Below are 24,286 nucleotides of genomic sequence, written 5' to 3'. Positions count from 1 at the left end.
CATGATCCCTTTGGGGTCACATATCATGCATAGCATATATTTACAGTGGTTTATAACACTAGCAAAATTACACTTATGAAGTATCAATAAAAATAATTTTATGGTTGGGGGGCTCACCACAAAGTGAGAAACCGTATCAAAGGGTCACAGCATTAGGAAGGTTGAGAACCACACTGCCTTAGACGCCGTCCACTATTTTGAGACTGTGTCTCTCACTGACCTAGAACCTGGGCTAGCTATGGAGCCTCAGTGACCCACCTGTCTCTGACTCCCTAGTGCTGGGAATGCATGTACTGTCACTACACCTGACTTTTTAATATGTCTCATGGACATCGACCCTCAGGTCCTCAATGCTTGCTTAGCAAGTACTCTCCTGACTCAGCCATCTCCTCAACTCTGATATGGATTGCTTGAAGTTTGTTTCCTCTCCAAAACAATTTTAAAATCGTATTATAGCTGTTTAGGGATACGTAGATGTTGGGGTGACACCATATCCCCAAAACAACCTGCAGAACTGATGTGGTCAGACAGAAAGAGTAGAATGTGGCTTCTGGGACGCTCTTCTTTTGAAATTCTCTATTTCAAGAATTTCCAGATGGTCCCCCCAAGCCCCTCCCTCATACTGAACATCAAATTATCCAGATCATTGGGGGAGCAGCTTAGACCAAGTTCCACCGAAGACAGTTGTTGTCTTGAGTGTTAAAGGAGAAGTGGCATTTACCTAAGAGTGACTGCAGTATGTAACTGTACTGTGGCCATCTTTGTGGCAGGGCTCACTGGCTGTCTCATTCTTAACCCTAGCTCGAACCCCATGATGGTGAATCTTCCACAGTTAGTTTGGCTGCATTTGGAGTCACCTAGGAGACACACTTCTGGCATGTCTGTAAGAGAGTCTCCACAGAGATTTACCTGAGGAGGGAAGAAACTTCTTTAAGAGGGGAACACCATGCCATGGACACGATGTACCAGACTGGGAACAAAGAAAAAATAAAAGCAAGCTGAACACTAGCAGTCAGGTCTCTGTGTCATCATTGTGAACCCATTGTGACCAGTTATCTCATGACCTTTCTGCCATGACTTCCTAACCATGAAGGACTAGATTCTTTAGCCTAGAGAAACAATAAAACCTTTCCTTAAATTCATTTTGTCAACTGTGTGGGGTTTTTTGTTGTTTTTTTGTGTTTGTGTTTTTTTGCTTTTGTCCCAAAACAAACTGACTAACTAGATACTGGTGAGACAGGAGTGATTGCTGATTGGGTAAATATGCGGGGGCTTCCAAATTTCAACTACCCACACTGTGATTTAATGTGGGAAGCCCTGTTGTATGTTGTGGATATGTGTTGCTTTCATTGGTTGACGAATAATGCTGCTTTGACATATGGCAGGGCAGAATATAGCTAGGTGGGAAAGCCAAACTGAATACAGGGAGAAAGAAGGTGGAGTCTGGGAGTGTCAACAGCCATTGGAGAAGCCAGATGTGAGTTAACAAGTCATGAGCCTCATGGTAAAATATAGAATAATAGAAATGGGTTAATTTAAGGTGTAAGAGCTAGTTAATAATGAGCCTGAGCTCATAGGTCAAACCGTTTGCAATTAATATTAAGGCTCAGAGTGGTTATTTGGGAACTGGCTGGCAGGCGAGAATCCTCCGGTTACAATGATTGGCTTAGCATTTATGAGTACCTACTGGCTGTATGTGTATATGGCTGTGTTAATGGGAGAGGGGGGTAAACAGTCAGGTGATTCTGTTGCCAGCACACATACCAACACGCCATTTACCAAACCTAACTGTGATAGGTAAGTCAGTCCACGTAGCCTCTAGAAAACCCAGCAAACTTATACAGTTTGCTTCTAGCATCTGTTATTGTTGCCAGGGACAACTCTCTCACTTTTTATTTCTTAAATTTCCCAAAAAGGAGATGTTTCATTTGCATTGGTGTTTGTCTCCATGTGCAGCTCTATAAGGGAATTGGATCCCCTGAACTGGAAGTACAAAGAGTTGTGAGCTGCCACGCGGGGGCTTTAATTGAATCTTAGGTCCTCTGGAAGAGCAGTCAGTGCTCTTAACTGCTAAACCATTTCCCCGGCCCATGAACGCTGTTGTCATGGTTTCCCCGATATCATTTAAAGAAGTTAATTATGTAGTAATATGCTTGATGAGTGATGAATGAGTCAGGAAACCTTCTAAGAAAACCAAGCAAATCCTAGGTGAAATCTGAGAACCAACCTACTCCTTCCTCATGGACCTAGCTTCCTCGTCTAGGGGACCTCAGAGTTGCAGAAAGGAAGCTCTGGCGGGTGTCCCTTGACAGTTATGTTGGATCTGGAGGCTTTGCTCTGCTCATGTTCCTCCTTAGAATTCTCAGGACCTTGGGAAGGAGCCTCCACTGGAGGAAGAGAGACTGGCCTACTGCAGATAGATGATTAGCCAAATGCAGTAAATGAACACCTTTCATGGCAATATTTACCAGGAAACTAATGCGCTGCCCTTAATCAACCTGACACACACACACACACACACACACACACACACACACACACACACACACACACATATATATCCCAGAAGAGATCATCTTTGGGATAATAAGTACATAGAGGAACTAAAGAAGAATGTCAATGGAAGGCTGTTGCCTTCTGTCCTGTTTGGCTCAATCTGGGCCCCATTATGTCTGTGCCCATTGTAGGGGATCTTCTGTGGCTGATGCAGCTGCGGGCCTCGGAGATGGAGAGTTTCTGTCAGTTCTTAGACATGAATGACAGTCCTCCCACCTATACAGTGGGGACTTGGTAACTTAATCTTTATTTATTTATTTATTTGTTTGTTTGTTTATTTATTTATTTTTGAGACAGGGTTTCTCCATAGCTTTTGGTTCCTGTCCTGGAACTAGCTCTTGTAGACCAGGCTGTCCTCGAACTCACAGAGATCTGCCTGCCTCTGCCTCCCAAGTGCTGGGATTAAAGGCATGAGCCACCACCGCCCGGCTTGGCAACTAAATCTTAACAAGTCAAAGCATCCCACAGAAGACGCTACAAAATGAATTTAGTGTGCTTTCTTCATTTCTGCCCTTTTCCTCTTGTGTGATGGAGTCTTACCAAGCAGCCTATGCTGACCTCAAACTCTCCAGCCTCCTGCCTCAGCCTTCCAAGGGCTGGGATTACAGGTGTCTATCACCATGCACAGCCTAGAACTAAGGGAATTCTTTGTGTGGTCTCAGAGGGTGGCGGTTAGGGTTGCAATGTAGCTGTGCCAACCTTGAATTCATGACCTTTCTGCCTTGGTGAATTAATTATTCTTCTAGCTGCTGCTGCTTTACCAATAACATCTTTCAAAAGCAACTTAAGAATGGAAGGGGCTTTCTGAGCTCTTAATCTAAAGGTGGGTATAGCCCATTATGGAGGGTATGTCATGACCACGGGCATTGTGTGGCGGCTGGTCATACTGTGTCCACAGTCAGGAAGCAGAGACGGATGTCCGCTAGCACCCCACTTCCTCCTTTTTCAGAACCTCAGGCCATAGCACCCTACCACCTATACTCAAGATACGTCCTTCTGAAGCTAAATGTCTCTGGGAACACCCTCATAGACACACCCAGAAGTGCATTTCCACGGCAATTCTAAATCCAACCGAGTTCCGTGACAGTTCCTAAGCTTTGGCATGACCAGTGGGCACCGTTGCACCCAGGAAGAAAGACAGAAACACTCTAAAAGGTGATTATCACTTTCATTTGCAATATTCCTATGTTGGTGCCAGGAAAATCAGGTCACTGCAGAAGAAGGCATGATTTTATGTTTATGTGCAAGTTCATAAAATGAAAACAGATCGGAGAAGCTCCACTGGCTGCTAGCTTGGGTCTGGAAAGTCACCGAACACAGGTGCATATAATTGCTCTCAGCTTCAGCTGCAGACAAGCGTCACTCAGGGTAACACCCTCATACAACCTGATGACAAAGACAAGGCTACAGATCCGGAGTGGCCACATCACTCATCCAAAGACACAGGTATACAAGGTTGCATGCTCTGGTAGCAGACATTCTGGTTCCAAGACCATGCTCTGAAAATGAACAGGGATGGCCGTGGCAAAAGCGTGCCATCTTGGTGGTAAAACGGGAGGGAGGGAGGGAGAGGGAAATAGGCAGGGGAGGATGGAGACAGAGGAGTCATGCCTACAGCCAAATGCACGGGGTGTTCTGGTGTTTCTGGAACCAGAACCATGGATGCCAGACCCTGTTGAAATGGAAGTCTCACCAAAGTTGGTATTCAGCACAGATGAGCATAAGCCATGCTTCATGGGTAGAACTCCCCTTCAGACACATAGCCAGACCAATCTAAGCCTGACAAGAAATCCACTGGTCCCCCACAAATAAACAAAATGTTAACTCAGGACATAGGCTCTTAAAACATTCAAGGTCAAACCTGGGTCCCTTCCAGTCTCAGTGTGTGTGTGTGTGTGTGTGTGTGTGTGTGTGTGTATAGGAGGGCGGGGCTGTATAAAGTGGCCAGTAGCATGAGTAGCCTTTTCCTCTCTCTGAGTGGCAGTGAAATTTATACATCAACCAAGGTCCTTATTGCCTATTTAAAAGCAACCGTTCTCCCCAAAGCACACAGAGACTATCATAAAAATAACATTTACTGTGTAATTGTTTTATGAGCACATCCGCGCCTTCCTGCCTGGGCTGTTCAACTTGCCTTCAGTAAAACAGGGCTGATCGAGGTCTTAAAGGCAAGGGAAACCAAGTTTTCTTCAGATTATGTGGCAGAATGCGATTTAAGAACTCAGCTGGAAACCTGGGTACTGGTCGAGTCCAAAGAAACCTTTGCTCTGATTTAGACTTCAGCCAGCCCCACAGCCCAACATGTTCTGCCCTGTGGACAGTGAGGACAGCGGACTGCGGATTTCTGTGCCTCAGGGTTCTTCACTTTTAGTTTGATAAGCCATTGCGTTTAAGAACCAAGATGATCTGGGCGGTGGTGGCACATGCCTTTAGTCTGAGCACTTGGTGGTGGTGGTGGGAGGGGGGTACAGGCAAGGGGATCTCTGTAGAGTTGGAGGCCAGCCTAATCTATAAAATGAGTTCCAGGAGAGCAAGGGCTACGCCAGTGAAATCTTGCCTTAAAAGTCCAAAAATCAAGCAAACAAACAAAACAAAAAATAAACAAACAAACAAAAACCAAACCAAGATGAAGGAACCAGGGCTCAGAATGTCAAAGATGTGCTGCATGGGCTGGGGAGGTGGCCCATTGCGAGAAGTGCTTGAGGCGCGAGCTAAGAACCTGAGCTTGAATTCCTAAAATGAACCATCAGACATAGTAGTATATCTGTCCGTGACTTTAAGACTCCCCTGAAAAGATGGGAGACAGGAAAGGGATCTGCAGCTTCTCACACGACAGCTAACCTGGGTACACAGTGGGAAAGAAAAAACCAGTAAGAGACCTTAACAAGTCTTAAGATGGAAGGTTTGGAACAATAGCAAGGTTGTTTCCTGACCTCCACATACACGGGGAGAGGGTTGATTTAAAGGAACGTGCTGTTTACACAATGTGGCCAGTTAGCAAACATTTTCATAGTGTTATTCTGAATAATATGACCTGGGGATAGTGACAAGGTGGCAGAAGATGTTACAAGTGTCCTATGTGGCCAGCAGAGCATTAAGTGTACCCTGGTACATTTGGGTCTGGAAAAATCGCTGAGCACAGGTGTATATCACCATTCTCAGCTCCAGCCACAGACAAGCATCACCCAGGGTGACCAGGCATCCCACCTCGACTGTTTCTGCCCATTAAGTGGCTAAGATCGTGTTTCTGGAACCAGATTCTTTGGCCTTGCCAACTGATCCCAGGCAAGTCATATGAAGTCTGTGAAACCCAAGACAGAGGGAGGGGTGAGGAGCAGCCACCTCCATCTAGAACATCCAACACCGGACTGCTAAGAGGAAAAGATCGCCCACCTGAGTTCCTCCCACTGTTAACTAATGTTCCTGCTTGTACGGCTTCCGGGCTCCTGTCCAGGCTGAATCACAGGGTGGTGGCAAGGGAGGTGGAAAACTGAGTGTGAAAACTACACTCGAACAAAGACAGAGAGTGACAGGTTAGCTCTTGGTGCACGAGACGGAGACGCTTTCCACATGACAGCTGTCTCAGGGTCCTGAGATTCCCAAGAGAGTCTCACTCGGCTGCATGCCTTCTTCCACATCCATTTCATGCTTGCTCCAAGCCTTTAACTGTGCTTGGGCTGCGAGTTTCCCACATAAATCACTGCTGCTCCCCCACCCCTTCTCTGGCCCTGCCCTGGGAGGGAATCGCCAAGCACCAAAGGTCATGGCATGCCCAGACTTCATAAGACCATGGTGTTCACATTGTTGCCGACAAAGTTCATGCTTGACAACAGGACAGGGAAAGTCGCAAACTGACCAAGCACGCTCCCCAATGCAAAAATTATGGTGAAAGAAGTTTCAGATTTTCTGTTGGACTTCAGTCACAGACACTGTGGTCACATGTGGCCTGTGGGCTAAAGGATGGACATGCATGCTGGAGAGCAAAGCCTCTATTGACCTCAAGCCCAATGTGCTGGGGCAAAGCTCATGAGAGCCAACTATTACATCTAGGAACAATCACCTGGTTGTAGACCATAGACACTTAAAAATTAAATTACACAGAATTTGGGTAAAAAAAAAAACAGATATGAGAAAAAGATAATCCTTAACACACTTTTTTTTTTTTAAATTCGTTCTGCTTTTGTTATTTTCATCGAGACATTGTCTCATCTATTCCAGGTTGGCCTCACTTACGCTACATAGCTGAAGATAACCTGAACTCCCGACCCTCTGCCTCCCACTTCCAAGTGCTAGCATTGCAGAGGTGCACCACCACTTCCGGTTTATGTGGCCTGGGGAAGAGAACCCAGGACTGTGTGCTGTTCTACCCCTAAGCTACACGCCAGCTTCTGTCTTGCTTCTCTCATCCTCACAAGACTATTTATAGTTAACACAGTTACACGGTAAACAAAGCTACAGCTTGAAGTCACTTGTGATTGGAACATTTACACTAAAGAAATTAGCAAGCAATATGAATCAGGGCTACTTTCAGAGAGGTAGGGCTTTTGGCTCGTTGTTTATGAGACATGGTCTCACAGTATAGCCCTGCCCTGGCTGGTCTGGGGCTCTGACATCCTTCCGCCACTGACTCTCTAGTGCTGGGATTAAAAGTGTGCCCCAGAACACTCAGGAGAGCAGGGACTTTTAAAATATGTCATTCTTTGGATCTCTTTATAATGCCAGACCTGCCTCAGCTCAGCCTGCTAACCCCACCCTGAGACACATCTTGCAGTAGGACAGTGGTAGCGCACACCTTTAATTCCAGCACTCAGGAGGCAGAGGCAGGTGGATGTATATCTGTGAGTTCAAGGCTAGCCCAGTCTACAAAATGAGTTTCAGGATAGTCAAGGCTACACAGAAAAACCCTGCCTCAACCCCCCCTCAATCCGTATTATAAGAAACACATTAGATCGTGATTCTCAATCTTCCTAAAGCTGAGACCCTTAACTACAGTTCATGCAACAATCCCCAGCCACCCAACCATAAAATTTTTGTTGCTACTTCATAACTGCAATTTTGCTACTATTATGAATTGTAATGCAAATATTAGTTTCCCAACAGTCTTAAGTGATCCAAAGGGGTCACAACCCACAGGCTGAGAACCACTGCATTAGAGGTTACTATAGTCATGAGAACAGGCTACTTTATAGCCTGAGGTCCACAAGGAAGTCTCATTTACCAAATAAGACATTTGGTATTTGTCTTATGATTATTTGGATATGAGTCCAGGAACGTCTGGTCTATGCCTTTCTCCAAGGTAGGCTTTAATTTTCGTTCCTCTTTCCCATGAGCACATAAGAACTGGCTGGCTGTACTGTACTTCCGTATTCAACCTATGCCCTTTCCAAGTAGGTCAGGACCTCAAGAGTCTGCAGGTCCATGCTTTAGTAACTACAGTGGCGGCCAGACTGGCTCTGAAGAGGGGGGGGCTCTCTGTTCTCCAGGTGCACGGACCCCTCAGCCCGCAATGACTGGGCAGTAACAGCCTTCCTGCACTTGACTTTTTCAAGAGAATCTGTGATGATGAGATGGTTATTCCCTCCACCTCCCAGGCTCCCTGACTTCACCATGGTGACTTGTGCCATTTGCTGGAATCTCTCACAAAGCACAGGGTGGGCCATTCATTTGCTGCCTCCCAAGACTCTGTAACACAGCACAGAAAACCTGGATGATGTAGAGAGGGAGGGACCTTCTTCCCAGAGTTGCCTTTATTCAATGGGTAAAGGCGGTCCAGCGGTTCCATGACTGGTTGGAACAATGCTGAAGTGTGTTTTAAAGAACAGTTTTGTCACTACCTTTTATTGCTTTTGTATATGTGTGTACTGAAGGGATGTGGAGGTCAGAGGAAAGCTTAACAGGACTGGTTCTCTCCGACCACATGGGGTCTCAGAGTTCAAACTCAGGGTGTCAGGCTTACAGCAGATACATTTATCTACTGGGCAATCTCACTGGCCAAAGAGTAGACTTTTTAATAAATAGAATCCATTTTTAAAAAAAAATGCACTTACTGCTTACTACACACTGGTAGTAACAATGAGTGCTGTTTACATAGGGTTGATGTCACAGGCTTATCCATACCAGGTCTATTACATACATGTCCAACACACAGCATTTCACAACAGCCTGGCTGTCCAGATTACTGTAGGCTTTCAGGCTGATGCATCATTCATTGACATGTCTTACGGTGCATGCCTGTGCATGTGGGCCCCCATGTGACATTTTGGGAGGTAGCTTTCCTTTACACACACACACACACACACACACACACACACACACACACACACACACACACACCCCTCTAGGATTACTGTTTGAACTTGAAATATAGCATATTGGGGCAGCAAGCACTCTATAAAGGTTCAAAACCATGGGCCCTATCAGTGGTTAAGTAAGAGCACTGGTTGTTCTTTCAGAGAACCCGTGTTCAGTTCCTAGCACCCCCATGGCAGCTCACGTCCTCCTCTAACTCTAGTTGCAAGGGATCCAATGCTCTCTTCTGTCTTCTACAGGCACTGAACACACGTAGTACGTGGACATACGTGCAGAAAAATATCCACATTTTTTTTCCACACTAGCCCCATTTATGCCACCCTCCTATGTTTACTTCCTCTGGATGTCTTTAGAGTTTATAATTGGTTTTACTTTGCAAGTCTGCTGGAACCAACACCAAACAATGACCATTTCCAACTCAAAAGGCCAGAAAGGACGAGAGGGAAGTTTATGGTTCAAGAGGTACATTTTAAAAAAATTATCTTTATTTAGGTTTTCTGAGTCAGCACATGTATTAAAGACTGATCAACATAAAGGAAATAAGACATTAACTGGACATCTTACGTCTCTCTAAACTCCGACAGAGAAGGTCAGGATTGCCACCGTTACCTGAACTCCAAGCTAGTCAAGTTGTAGACAGGCTAGCAGAACGACACACAGAGCACACGGGTGTGCAGAGGCAGAGGACATGCTAGCATCTGGCTCTCCTCTCTTCCTTGCTGACATCTTCCCATTTGACAGTCTGCTGTCTTTCCAAATGAAGTCCCAAATAAAAGTCTGTGGAAACAACTCAGGGTGCATCTGACTGGACAGTCTTCCGAAGGAATGCATTCCAACCTGTGGCGCCTGCAACCTTTTTTTTTTTTAATTATTATTATTATTATTATTTTTGCCAGGATGAAGTTCAGATCAAGATGCACAATACAATCTGATGATGGTGAGGACTGAGTCGAACAGCAAAGTTGAGCAGTAACCCAAGTTAAGGCATGAATGCACACACGCACACGTGCACACACACAGCACCCATGCTAGCACGCACAGAGGATCCCACTGATCACTCAAGGAGAGGCAACCTGGGTGTGGCCAGTAATCACAACTGCTGAGCATTCTGGAAAATGCTCCCCCAAATGGTAGGCTAACACATTTTTATCAAAAAAATTAAAAAAAAAAAAAAAAAAACCAAAACTTAAAAAAAAAAAAAACAAAAAAAAAAAAAAAAAAAAAACAAAAAAACCCTAAGACTCTTTTAGTCCTTCCCAATGGCTCCCGAGAAGGAACCTGGGAACAGCGTCAATGGCAGGCTCTTTAATCGTTGGAAATTGAAGCTTTACTATGCATGTCTTTGGTAGTCATCACTACAAGCTCTCAGCATTGGTTATCCTATGAGACAAGTACTAGACAGAAGGTAAAGTTACACAGGAAACTGTCTCCAACACTTTTCAAAAACACCCTTTCTGAAGCACGCATTGCCACGCTTTTTCCTGTCTTCCTGGGTTTATCTTTAAGAGCAGAGCTTTGTACAGGGCAAGATCATGTCTACCCTACCCAACAATGGGGGGGGGGGATACACATTGCTTTCCTACAGCCGAAGGATCAACAAAAATTCACATTATTAATTACATCTGGTCGAATCAGAAGCCAATGACAAAGGCACAGCAGCATGAGGTGTCAAAGCCACATTCTGGTCACACATTCATTCCGCGGTCACCCACCATCTGTCTCCTTTCCAATCAACCAAGACGTATACATAAAATCCTAAATACTTCCACATTGGCCAAAGGTCTAGAAGTCTGTCTAAAAGGCCAGCACGCTTGACAAGAGAAAGCAGGTCAGAGCCCAGAGGCGCTGGGTGCTGGGTGTGTGGACTGGGTTCTGTATGAAGGTGAGGGCATCTGGGAAGAGACCCTCAACCTATTAGCAGCACAGTGGTACCCGAGGGTCTCTGTCAACACGACAGGAGGTGGAGCCACCGAAGGTACTGTTGCTCTCACCTGCTGAGGATGGCTACTGATTTTAATCCAGAGTCAGCCTGTGAGAGAAGGGAACTGAACCCCAAAGCGCCATGTCCAGCCCCAACCAACCTAGGACGGGGTTTCCCGCAGTACGGAGGCTCCTGTCTCTGGGGGCTCAGCAGCTGCTTCTCTTTCCTATCACTGCCGGCTTCCAAAGTAACACCAAGTATCCTAAATTCAGGTGTAGTGTTTGTTCTCTTGGTCTTGCTGCCTGCAGGGAGAAGCAACTGGATTATGCTAAAAAGCGCTGTGAGGGGAACGTTTCGAGGGAAGGAATGGGACTAGAGGAATCTGCGGGACATTGTCCGAGACAAGCCTGAACGCCAAGAACCTAGCTCTGAGAGGCTCTGCTTGCCGCACGGCAGAGCCTTCACTTTTGTGCTTCTAGGAGGTAACTAGGCTGATGGGCTGCAGAGGAACGGACTTGTGTGCTGGAGTATAAGCCGCGAGCCAGCAGTGCGAAATCTACAATCCCAGAAAAGTCTTGTAAACACATACCAAATTTCTCTCGCAAGGAAAATAAAAAAAAAAAAAAACAACCTCAAGACTGTACCGTGAAGGAAGAATGCTTCTGTCCTAGCCTCAGAATTTCCCTGGAATGGTCATGTACCAAGAGGATCAGGGAGTTGCTGGAGAAATGCCCGGGTTTAGTCTGACACTGAAAACCTACCGCCTTGACAGCGCCAGCCTCCACCCCGGGTCTGATAACGGCACTATGGCCGGTACATCATACACACACACACACACACACACCTTAAAAATAAAACTTTCACAGACCGACTGTTTCTTCCTGGTCGTCGGAGGGTAACATTCTCAGTGTAGGGGGTGGAAGAGAAGAGGTGAAAGGTCCTACGGTGGTTCTTGTCCTCAAGTTCTTAAAATGCCATCAAACACTGTCATCCCTTAACGCCTTTTTCATTCTGTTAACTCTTAAATATGCATTCGAAGGCAAAAATGGAGGTTCCTAGGCTGTACAATATTAAATATCTACAATGTCACCAGGGTATTTCCTTGTTCTCGGGAGTGTGTTCCGTGAGGAGTCGCTATTGGAGATGGCTATCACAAACATGAACTCTTAAAAATGACTGATAAATTAATTTTCAGTTCTCTGATTATATCCAACAGATTCACGTTTCTCATCATAAAATATACATTCTCTAGTAAGTTATTTTCATCCACGGCATATATAAATATGCAAACACAGGCAGGAAAAAAAGCACTTGACTACGAACGCACAAAGTAACGGCTGACAAACAGAAATGAAGGTGGTAACAGAGCCACTTGGTATCCCACCCCAAGTGATTTGTGCTGAATGAATGGCAATCGTGTTCAGAACCTCCTTGGTGCTCTCCTGGCTAACTTATGATGGGTACCGTGAGTTGCCAGCAAGGCCAATGAGCTCCTTTGCTGGCTATGCTTCCTCTCTGTCAAGTGCCCCTTGGCCATCACGCTAAGATGCCACCTACACTTCATACAGTGTTTCCTAAGAGCATTTTGTACCTGGGAAATACCTGTTCACCCTGGCTCAGGACAGCACAAAAGAATGGAAGGGGGGGGTGGTCACCATTTTGGCTCTATTACAATCTCATGGCCCCTGCAGTAGAGCTCCAGGACAGCATTGGAGTCAGCCATCAAGATGACCAGAGGGAAGGCATCTACCGGCTCACAGCAGAGGGGACCAGCTTAGGCGGCTTAACTTGGAGGAGAAAGAAAAGGAATCGCATCTCAACAGGCGATAGTTCCCACCTCACGCGGGAGGGGGAGAAGCTACAGCTGTGTGATTTGTTTCTGTAGGCTGCTTTACAAGAGACAATTTACATCAATAAAAAGTGTGTCTGTAGAAAGCTCTACACTAGACATGTTGTGGGCACCGATCCATCTCACTTCCGATCCTATACTCAGAGTTAGTTAGGTTTGCAAAGGTCTGAACTTGTAGTGCTCGATTCTTGGGATAGTTTGGTAAACTCCCCTGTGAGCTGGTGGACGAGGGTTACTAACAGCTTAGTAATTTCCTGCAAGTTCACAGAGGGAACAATCTAAAACAAGATTTCCCTTCCTATTTTACAGACCTAAAAGCCAAGAAGAGAAGCCCTGGGGCCGGGCGTAGGGTATGGGGTTTTGCACACTGCTTCTTATGACCAAATACCAGATAGCAATGTTCCAGCCAGGGAATGACGGACACGGAGATTCAAGTAAAACACCGATGGAAAGAAAGTCATCTGGTTAGTGTTGTAGACCCACAACACCGGCTGCGTTTCCGACGAACATTCACGACACTACGAGGAGGGCAGCTAGACAACCTCAGTGCAAACACATCAGACCCAAATATGCCAGGAAGGAAGCCTTTGGCGTTGAGAAGGCGGCTCCATCAGACGAGTCCCGACTTGAAATTCTGACTAAGCTCATGCATTAAGGCTGGGAGGAGGGGTGCACCAAATGCTGCTGTGAGGATGGGGCGGGCTGCGAGGAGGCGGCTGCCGTGGGGACCGCGGCGGGCTGCATGGGGGGCGGAGGCGGTGGCGGAGGTGGCTGGACTGGGCTCTGTGTGTTGGGAGATGGAGGAGGCGTGGGCCTTTTGAATTTATCAGGACTGCTGCTTCTCCGTGGCGACGGCCTCTGTAAGGAGGACACAGGGACAACAGATCAGTTTGGGATTATCAGTTCAAGTCCAAGGAAGTCAGAATTGGGGCTGAGGAGGATGGAACCTAGGCCAATAAGGGTCAGAAAAGCCATGGGTTCCGCCGGGCGGTGGTGGCGCACGCCTTTAATCCCAGCACTTGGGAGGCAGAGGCAGGCGGATCTCTGTGAGTTCGAGACCAGCCTGGTCTACAAGAGCTAGTTCCAGGACAGGCTCCAAAACCACAGAGAAACCCTGTCTCGGAAAAAAAAAAAAAAGCCATGGGTTCCTTCTTTATCATTAGTGGTTCCTGAACTAGCAAGGACAACATAAACAAGATAAACAAGGCAGTGTTCCTCATACCTACGCCTGTGAAGAAGTAATACAAAAATGATAATACATCTTTCATAGTCAAACACTCAATTAGGGTCCTTTTAATGAAACAAAATAATGATGATGATGATAATAATAATGATAATGATAATAATAAAGATGCCATATTATCCCCTTAAACACTGTCACTCGTGCGCCCTCATTCCCCTCCACTAGTCGGCTTTTTCTCACATTCTGAGGGGGTCCCAGGACAACACCTTCTGTCTTTACACAACACTCTTCAAAGTTCAGAAGACTTGGATGGGCGCCCCACGTAATTTCACAGAGGAAGGCTCTTTGAATTAGTTTCTCTCCTCCATCCTAGTCTCGCGTCTCTTCCTGTTCTCTCAGCCAACTGCACAGCCACGTAGGCAGGGCTACTCTCCCAAGTGGAGTGCGAGAAGCGGAAGAACTTGACTCTCATGAGTCCAGGAGAGAAAAATAAATCTGGAAGTCAGGGGCAACGTGTTTAGGAAGGCCACTGAGGGTCAGTGAACTGCAAAGGCATTGAGAATCGGTATTTTTGGCGATTATGGAAACGACCGGCAATGCTTTATGGCACTGAATCAGTTGAAGACATTGTCCAGAGTTCCAATTACATGTCATAGTGGGCAATTGCCATAAAAGAAGATGAGTCTCCCCATGGGGGGGAGGGGGGGATATGAGTTTCCACACCAGAACTCTGTGTCCAACTCTTGGGCATACTGTGTCCAGAGGGAGAAGTGACGACCCCAAGACACGAGGTGGCAAAGGCGGGCGGCAGCCGCACTCAGTCAGTGAGGAGAGCTGCGGGTGCCCAGCAGAGACACTTACCGTGATACCGTGAGAGGCTCCCATGTGCTGAACGTGGAGGCCTGGAGAGTTGTAGTAAGACATCCCGGCGCGGGTCAACGAGGTTGGTGGTGTGAAACCAACCGTATGACTGGCATATGAAAGGCCTGAAACACAAACGAGGGCAATGGGGTTCAGCGTTATTTGTAGCTGGATTGTCTAGAACCCTCTAGAGAACTTTTCAGTAAAAATAGACATGCAAAGGTGCGGGGCCACTCAGTGGGCACGGTGGGCAGCAAGGGGCATAAAAACAAACAAACAACTATGGAGCACAGGAGTCGAACAGTAATCCCAGACATGAACATGGTAGTAGTCCACCCAATGACCCTTTAGATGGCGGCCAAGAGCTGTGGAAAGGATGACAAGAATGGTCTCTTCAACGGTGTTGGGAAAACTTCCTATCCACAGGGAAAAACAAACAAACATACATACATGCACTGTGGAATAGTACTTTACACAGGCAAAGATGTGTTACATCTGTTTCTGCTGTAGAATACCACTTTAACTATGTGAAGGCACATTGTATTTGTTTTTGCTCGATTTGTTTAAGTAAGTAAAGATGTGTTGCTGTTTCACCTTGCCTTCCTAAGACACCTGCTTGGTCTAACCATGAATCTTCAAAGTTTCTCTATTGCTTGACTGTCCGCCCGGCCATCCATCCATCCATCCATCCATCCATCCATCCATCCATCCATCCATCCATCCATCCACTCTCTCTTTCTCCCTTCTGATGCTCTAGGCCAGTAATTCTCAACTGTGAACTCTGACTCTAACCCTAACCCCAACCAAATCAATCAATCAATCAAGGGAATCCAGGGCAGTGATGACAATCTTCCATCTGGCACCGAGCCACAAGGACGTATCATTTCATCTCATTGTGCTATAAATCCCACCACGAGCAAACCAGACTGATGTGATTCCCTCAGATGACTGAAAGCTCAGATGACTGGAAGGACTCAATAAGTTATCGGTGTATTTTCTTTTAACTATCTTCCCCGGGGCCCTATTGATTACATAATATTAAGTCAGCGGAACTTATTTTTTATTCTCTTTTAAATCTTAATAACCATGCACCTCACCTTTTGGCCCAGGAATATATTAGAGAATAAACAGTAACAACAGCAACTAACCCTTGATGAACCTGGAAATCTGCACACAGAGGCTGCTGAGCAGAAAACAGTCAGCACAGCTTAAGGACAGGGACACATTGTAAGAATTTCAATGGGAGAGATCAGAGTGTCCCCAAACCGCTAGGGAATAACACTACTGGGAAGTACTGCGGTTTCTGATGCCCACTGCTGAGGTCATTGCTGTCCATGGCGTTTATTGGTCACACTGTCCTGGCTTTGGTACCTGGGGACTCCTGACTCTCTGTCACAGCCTTACCATTATTTCTGAGAAATTCTTCACTTTGCAAAGATGTCACACACCCATTTTTCCAAGTGGCCCAAGTTCCTTTTAACTGAGAACGAAGACAGAAACCAAATCTGGCTTCTGGATGCACTCACACTGTTACCGGGGACACAAAGCTGCTTTTAGACCTAGTTACTGCCCATTCCTGATTGAGACACATCCAAATAAGCTATTGAGAAGATCTTGGTACCATTATACAAATGCAGTAAGATCGCCTTGGAGAACATTTTAACAAGAGAAATAAAAGTTGAAAGAGAAATAATAATAAAGTAGTAATATACCCACCCCCCCCAACACACACACAGTTCTCGTGTTTAAGATCTTCAAGCCAACACTCAGTACTGACAGTGACTTATTTTTGAAAAACACAAAATAGAAGAGAACACAACCAGGGCTGTCGATTAAACATGCCAGAAGAGCAGGCTGAAAATCGGTGGGGAGCACTTGCTAAACCTGTGTGAGGCCCTGGGTCCAATCCCCACCCCCCAGACACTGCCTGGTAGCGGAGGTTACACTCACCGGGTGATATAGGCCTGCTGGAACTGGGAGAAGGCGTGTAAGGGATTGGGCTGGACACAGTGCGAGGTCTTAATCCTTGTGCTGACATCTCATTAAAATACCTAGAAGAAGAGAGGAGGAGGGAGTTGAAACACCTGTGTTCAAGTAGTCCCTAGAAGACATCCTAGCCGCAAAGGTGTGACCACACACACAATCTGAGGTCAAAACCCACGGAGTTGGTGAGGGTGGACCCAGGGGACATTACGAGTGCTAACTCCTGGGTCATACTGCTCCAGGTTGACAGAGGCCTGTCATAGCCATATCACACATCAGAGAGGACCAGGCTTGAAGAAGTCCCTTCAGTGATCCCTGAAGCCCAAAGACCTCTGTGTTGAAATTGCTCTTTGAAGCTCAAAACTAAATAAGCTCACCGATATTTAAGTTATCCCATTAAGTTTAAAGACACATATGCCCTCTGGGGCTGAGTGCCATGTGTTTGCAAGGCAAGCTTTACATAACAGATGGTCACGCATTAGAATTTCACCGACGACAGCAACACCTTTGGTGGGTCACGCTCAGCCACACTGTGCTGAGTCTCAGAAGTCACGCCAGTCCTGAACGTGCTCAAGCGGGGTCATCAGGACCACAGAGTGCTGATGGGAGAGAATTTCTGCTTGACAGACTTCCTGACAAACCGCCCTCCCTGGCCTTTAAAAGTTAAACAGGCCTGTACTTTCATCCCAGAGCACAGTCAGCCCTGGCGTTAATTCACACGAGGAGGAACTAACATGGCCGTTTCCCAGCATAGATCCTGACTGACACACAGCTCAGTTAAATGCCGGCCTCTTTGTCTTCTTCCCCTCTTGAGAACATCCCACCACAGCAATACCAGGTAGGCCCCTTCCTTGTACAGCATGCAGGCAGGTGGTTACTATCACCCCTTTAAGTGGTCTTAAGTGCCTGAAGCTTTCTCTCTCTGAGATTCACCACATTGTTAGCGGTCCTTGGAGGCAGAGTGGTACTTAATCAGGCAACTCCACTGTACCTGGAGTAATTTATGAACAAATAAAAGCAGGGCTGGGGATGTAGCTCAGCTGGCAGAGTGCCTGCCTACCAAGCATGGAGCCCTGGGTTGTGCCTCCATGCACCCATAATCCCAACTCTGCGGTGGACACAGGAAGGTCAAAATCCAAGGACAGCTCAGGACTGCACGAGAGCCTGCCTAAAAGCAGATGAAAACAAACAACAAAAATGAAGTAAAACGCCAAGTGTGGCGGCGTAAGCTACTAATCCGAGCATTTGGGGGGGGTGGGAGAGGCAGGTGGATCTCCATGAGTTTAAGAGCAGTCTAGTCTATAGAGCAGGTCGAGAGCAACCAGGTCTGTTATAAAGAGAAACCCTGGATGGATGGATGGATGGATGGATGGATGGATGGATGGATGAATGGATGGATGGATGGATGGATGGATGGATGGATGAAAGATAAGAGTTAATTAAGACAGACTTCTGCAGTAAGCATTAATCCACCTGGACATGTGAAGGAGCCACGTTTCAAGAATGCTCCCCCCCCCCAGGCCCAGCCCAGGTGTTCTTTTTTTTTCTTTTTTTTTCTTTTGGTTTTTCGAGACAGGGTTTCTCTGTGGCTTTGGAGCCTGTCCTGGAACTAACTCTGTAGACCAGGCTGGTCTCGAACTCACAGAGATCCGCCTGCCTCTGCCTCCCGAGTGCTGGGATTAAAGGCGTGCGCCACCATCACCCGGCTAGCCCAGGTGTTCTGTACTCCAACCCTAGTCTCCCGAGTCTTCAAATATGTACTCAACTGTCCAGTGAACTGCTTTGTGTTTGGGCTGACATTTTCAAACCATTTTCCTGAGAATGAGAAACTGATGCAGAACAGATGCATGAAGCTCAGAAGCAAGCATCCGAGTTCTGTGGCACGATCTCTTGAGAAGAGAAGCAATTCTTTAAGGGAGGAAGCAGGGGGATGCTTAAAAGGGGACAACTTGTTTTACTTCTGCAACTTTCAATTATATAACTTGTCTTTTTTTTTTTTTATATCAACTCTTGAAAGCATCGAGGGGAATGGTTGGGATACTTTGGCAGGCCTCTGGTCTGAATTTCCCTAAAGAATCAGAGGTGGACAGCTGAATGTATCCTCAGCAGACAGCGCTTCTCGTAGAACAGACCCTAGCTGGCAAGCCAGGTCTCACGGCGAGGGTGCCCATCTGTCTCCGGAGGCTCTGTCTCCCTTTTACCCTGAGATGTGGCCCACGGGAAACCGGACTACACCTGGTCAGACATGGTCTGCGTCAGTGGAAGGCTAATTCCATAAATCAGGTGTAAATGCTGCACACCCAAAATCCTGGTTCTATTTTGACTTGTTAGTTATCTTAATGACTTCCTTACTCACAAGCACAGAGGAGGAGATGAAGGAGGAGGGTCAAAACGAGGTAGAGATACAGAAACCAGCTGTCTGGTTACCCATGTGACGCTTGTTTCAGCATAGGAGACAAGAGAAGTTGGAGCTGAAGACATAGACAACATTTAGTAAAATCACTGCAGAGCTAGAGAAGAAAGGGTCACGCAGATGGAAAAGGCATACTGAGAAAAGCACCTCGCACATCCTATAGTCAAGACACCAAGTACACAGAACAAAGAAATTAACACTGACACTTACAGAAGAGAATCAAGTCACAGAGAAGAGGAAACCCATCAGAGAGCAGCAGACTATTCAAGAGAAATTCTAAAAATCAGAGAGGACATACAACAAGCTCTGAAAAACAGTTAACCAGCAAGCCAGATTATTATTATACCCAGCAAAACTATTCCTTTTAATTGACAGAGAGTTTTCATTATAAACACAAACTAATTTATAATCAATAAACCAGCACTATAGATGATACCTGAAGGAATTCTACATAGCAAAGAGAAAAGTAAAAAAAACATAGCCATGAGGCTACAGTGAAGAATGAAGTACGTACTAGAACAGCAAACAAGCAAACAGAGATCTTTGCAAGGCAAAGTGCCAAAGGTTATAGAATCTATAATTGTCAAGAAGGCACAAACACCTTTCAATATTAACTCTGAATGTTAATAGCCCCAACCATCCAAACAAAGCACACAAGAGGAGTAAATTGGATTAAAAAACAGAAGCCATCTGTCTTACCCGCAAAGCCAAACAGAGCATCAAGGTAAAGGGGAGGAAGAGACATTCTAAGGCAACAGAACTTGAAATCAAGTTGAAACATCTGGCAAAGTAGACTCCAATGGAGAGCAAGTCAGGAGAGGTAAAGAGGATGAGCGCAGTTTCATAAATATAAACACCACAGGTGTAAACACACAGGCTTAGGCAGTATTGGGAGACTTCCGTTCCATGCTCACCAAGCAACAGGCCATCCAGACCAAAAGAACTAACAAAGAAATATCAGAGCGAGCACCGCAGATCAAATGGATTTAAACAAATATCTAAGATGATTCCACTCAAACAGTGCCGGATGCACATTCTCATGGCAGCCTATGGACCCTTCTCCAAAATGGGTCGAATCTGAGGATCAAAGCAAGTCTTAAGAAAGTTTAACTAATTGTCTGCATTCTACCTGTTTGCACTGGAACAAAGGAGGAGATTAGCAATGAGAGAGACCACAGAACACAAAAGGTCACACAGAGTAAACAACACAGCACTGAATAGGTTATAGAAGAAGTCAGGAGGGAAATCAAAAATTCCCAGAATTCAATGAAATCAAAAACAGAGTATCAGAACTCAAGGAATACAATGAAAGTGTTTCTAAGAAGTTTACAGTTACAAATGCCCAGAGAGAGAGAGAGAGAGAGAGAGAGAGAGAGAGAGAGAGAGAGAGAAACACAGAGAGATCACAACTCAGTAACTTAATTATACACCTCAAGAGAAAGATCATGCCAAACACAAAACTCAACAGACAGAAATACCAAGAACAGGACAGAGGCTAATGAAATGGAAGTAATAACTACTAATAATAACCAATGAAACAAAATGTTGGTTCTTTGAAAAGGGAAGTTTGACAGAGCCTTAGCCAAACTAACCCAGAGACAGACACCGATAAGACTCAGAGGACCATTCAAGCACAGTGTGAAAACCTATACTCTAGAACACTGACAAGTCTATAAGAAATGGACATATTCTGAAACACACACAACTTATCAAAATTAAATTGAGAAGACGTAAGCTACTTAGAACTTAGAGTCATGCCAAGCAATGTGACTAACTTAGTAAGACAAAGTTTCCCAACTAAAAAAAATTTAAAAGTAAAGTCTCAGGAGGATTCACTGCCGAGATATACCAGACCTCCAGAGAAGCGACATCAAAGCTCTTCCAAGGACAGCATGAAAGAGGAAAGGGAAGAACACAGCCATGTTCAGTTCACACACCCAAACCACAAAAGGACCCAACAACAGCAGTCAATACCTTTCTGCTGGGCAAGGATGCGAGGGATGCAACTATGGTTCAACATACTCCTAGCAATAAATACATCAGCAGTCTTTGATGTGGAAATCACTTCACCATCTCCAGAGTCCAACATCCTTTCATGATAAAAGACCTGAAGAAAGTATGGGTGGGGGAGTACATCTCAACGTAATAAAGGATATATACAACAAACTGATAGCCAACACTACACCACATGGTGGTCTATTATTTGTGATTTAGTAAGTAAGCTCGCCTGCAGCAAAGCAGCCACACTCATCAGGCATACAGGCCAGGCAGGGGCTGCACACACCTTCAGTCCCAGCAGCCACACTAGTCAGCCATAAATGCTGGGCGGTGGTGGTGCATGCCTTTAATCCCAGCATTAGAGAGGAATGTAGGGCAGGATGAGACAGTAACTCGCTCTCTAGTGGCTTGGCTGCTTTGCTTTTCTGATCTTCAGGTTGAACCCCAGTATCTGTCTCCGGGTTTTTAATATTTGTGCTACAACACTAAGTGGGAGAACCTCAAATCATTGCTGCCCAAAGCAGAACTGTGACAGGGACACCCACTTTCTCCACACTTATTCATTATGGCCATGAAGTCGTAGCTAGGAAGAAGCAGAAATAAAGAAATAAAATTGATTCAAATAAAGAAGAAACCAAATGACTCCTATTTGTACAAATGATTTGTTATATAGATCTCAACAATGATAAAATTTAAAACTCTGAAAAAAAAAAAACCATTTGAAAAAGAAGCCCCCCCCCCCACAATGGACGTTGTTTCCATTGGCATGAATATGCAGAATCACTATAATGATATTTGCAGTCCTCATCTAAGTTCCAAAGGCATTCTTCATAGAAGCAGGGGAGGACCCTGACGTTGACATACAAGCAAAAAGACTCCAGAGAATCACGGCAATCCCCAGCAGAAGGAACAGAGTTCACAGTGTCACTGTGTTTGATTTCAAGGTACACTATAGAGTCATACTAATAAAAACAGTAAGGCACATGGAAAAAACAGCAGGTGGAGACTCAGATCCATGTAACTACCTGGCTTTTTCTGAGAGAGGCACAAAAATACACACTGGAAAATGGACAGCCTCTCTAACAACGGTGATAAGAAGACCGGGTACCCCGCACAGGTAGAATGAAACCTGTGTATAAAAATCAACTCAAAACAGATCAAAGACTTTAAAGACCTGAGAGTCTGAAGCTGCTGGGGGAAACACTTTAAGACACAGGCATTGGGATGGAGAGATGGCTCAGCGGTTAAGAGTACTGCCTGCTCTTCCAAAGGTCCTGAGTTCAATTTCCAGCAACCACATGGTGGCCCATAACCATCTGTAACGAGATCTGGTGCCCTCTTCTGGCATGTAGATATACATGCTGACAGGAATACTGAGAATACTGTATACATAATAAATAAATAAATCTTTAAAAAAAAAGACACAGGCATTGACTGGCAGAGACTTTCTGGAAAGAAAGACACAGCTCAGGAAATGCTATCAAGACCTGGTAAATGGGATGCTATGAAATGGACAACCAGCGGAAACAGTAACTGCTGAAGAAAATCTTTGCCAGGTACACATCAAACAGGCGGTTAATGACAACCAGAATAAGGAACTAAAAAGAATACTAAAAAAAACCCAAACAAGCCCATCAATAAACAAGCAAATGAGATAAATAGTTGTTCTTAAACGCTTAAGGACAGGCCAGCTGTGGCAGGGCACGCCTTGCCTGTTTGAGGAAAGCCTGGTCTACATAGTGAGCTTCAGGACAGGCAGAGCTGCCCAGTGAGATCCTATCTCGGAGAAAACTTATAAACGTCAACAAACTTATGATAAAATGTCCAACATCCTTAGCTACCAGGGAAATTCCAGTCAAAACTATCCCGAGATTCTCACCCTGGCTGGAACGGTACTTACTAAGAAAACAAGGAACAAATGCTGGTGGGGACGGGGATACGAGGAAGCCCTCATCGGCTGCTGGTGGGAATGTGGGCCAGCCCAACTGCTATCAAAAGCAGTAGGAGGGTTTCTCAAAAAAACCCAGAACAGTCCTATGTCTCAGATAAGCCGCTACCAGAGGGCTTTACGTCAGAGTCACAGCAATGCCTGCTCTACAGTTCTATGCCCAACAGCTGACTTACAGATTCTGCACAGAGGTCCGTACAGAAGGGAAATGCAGTGTGCCCACGCCATGGAGCTTATGCAAGGGTAAAGAAGACAGAAACTAGGCTATTTGCTGAAATGCACAGGCAGCTGGAAACCAAAGCAGGTCAATTAAGCCAGACTCGGAGGCAAGGATCCTGTCTTCTCTTATTTGTGGGTTCTAGATTTCTTACATATACACAAAGCCATGTATATGTACACACAGGGCGTGAAATCAGAAGGGGGGCTGAGGGATGGAAAGATGCCCAATCAGGTGGAAGAAAGGGGAGGGTGTGAAGTGAACGTGGTCAACACACATAATATACTTGAGAGAGACGGTCTCTAGGAAGCTCAACACTGTTCAAAGTCCACGCCCACAGATCATTCTGCAATTCTATGGCCTGATGCTTTCCTGATTGAGATCATAACAGCACAGTTACTTCCGAAGGACACAGATGCATATACGAGCTAAATACTAAACTCAGTGAGTTAAAAACAAAGATATCAAAACAGGAGGGGATGGATAGAAAGGGAGGGGAGTGACAGAGATTGAGAGAGTCATGGGGGATGAAAATGATCCAAATTTAATATACACGCTTGAAATTATCAAGGAATTAAAAAAAAAACTTGGCATTGTGTACTGACAAAGGAGGAAACATAAATATACCAAAGGGGGGAAAAATCACTAAAATGTCTGCAATTCAATTAAAGAAGATTTGGAGGAAATCCTGCTAAATGTGCCTGTGGTATTTGTATCCAAGTATGTGAACTTATTTATTCCCGTTACCAGAAATAGGAACAGCAGCAAATGTATTTCTCAAGTACTTTGCTTACATTTAAATACCAATGTTGAAGATTTAAAAACAAAACAAATGTCAGCTCTGCCTCCACTCCTCTCCCTCGCCACGCCCGCCATTCCAAAGGGCACTTTCTGCTCCAGCGTAAGCAGAGTATCCTGTCCTGCACATCTACAGCAAGCATGAGCTTCAGCGTGGGGTATTCATCACCATGACCCCACGTGACATTTAAGCTCTGCCCTTCTAGAATGTATCATTTTAAAATCATTTTATGTGTATGGGTGTTTTTGC

General features: G+C 45.5%; 1 protein-coding gene across 1 annotated transcript in view; it reads right to left on the bottom strand.

The window, feature by feature from the left end:
* Positions 1-9,328: 9,328 nt before the first annotated feature.
* Ccdc6 (coiled-coil domain containing 6) overlaps positions 9,329-24,286 on the bottom strand; it is a 94,982-nt gene continuing 80,024 nt past the window's right edge. The window contains exons 7-9 of the mRNA XM_005360154.3: positions 16,630-16,730; positions 14,680-14,804; positions 9,329-13,493 (exon numbers count right to left, since the gene is read on the bottom strand). Of these exons, the coding sequence (XP_005360211.1) occupies positions 13,287-13,493; positions 14,680-14,804; positions 16,630-16,730 (433 nt within the window). The 3' untranslated portion in view covers positions 9,329-13,286. The remainder of the gene's footprint in view (positions 13,494-14,679; positions 14,805-16,629; positions 16,731-24,286) is intronic.

Source organism: Microtus ochrogaster, linkage group LG2 (genome assembly GCF_000317375.1).
Source record: "Microtus ochrogaster isolate Prairie Vole_2 linkage group LG2, MicOch1.0, whole genome shotgun sequence".
NCBI classification, from domain to species: Eukaryota; Metazoa; Chordata; class Mammalia; order Rodentia; family Cricetidae; genus Microtus; species Microtus ochrogaster.
This window is presented reverse-complemented; position numbering and strand designations above follow the sequence as displayed.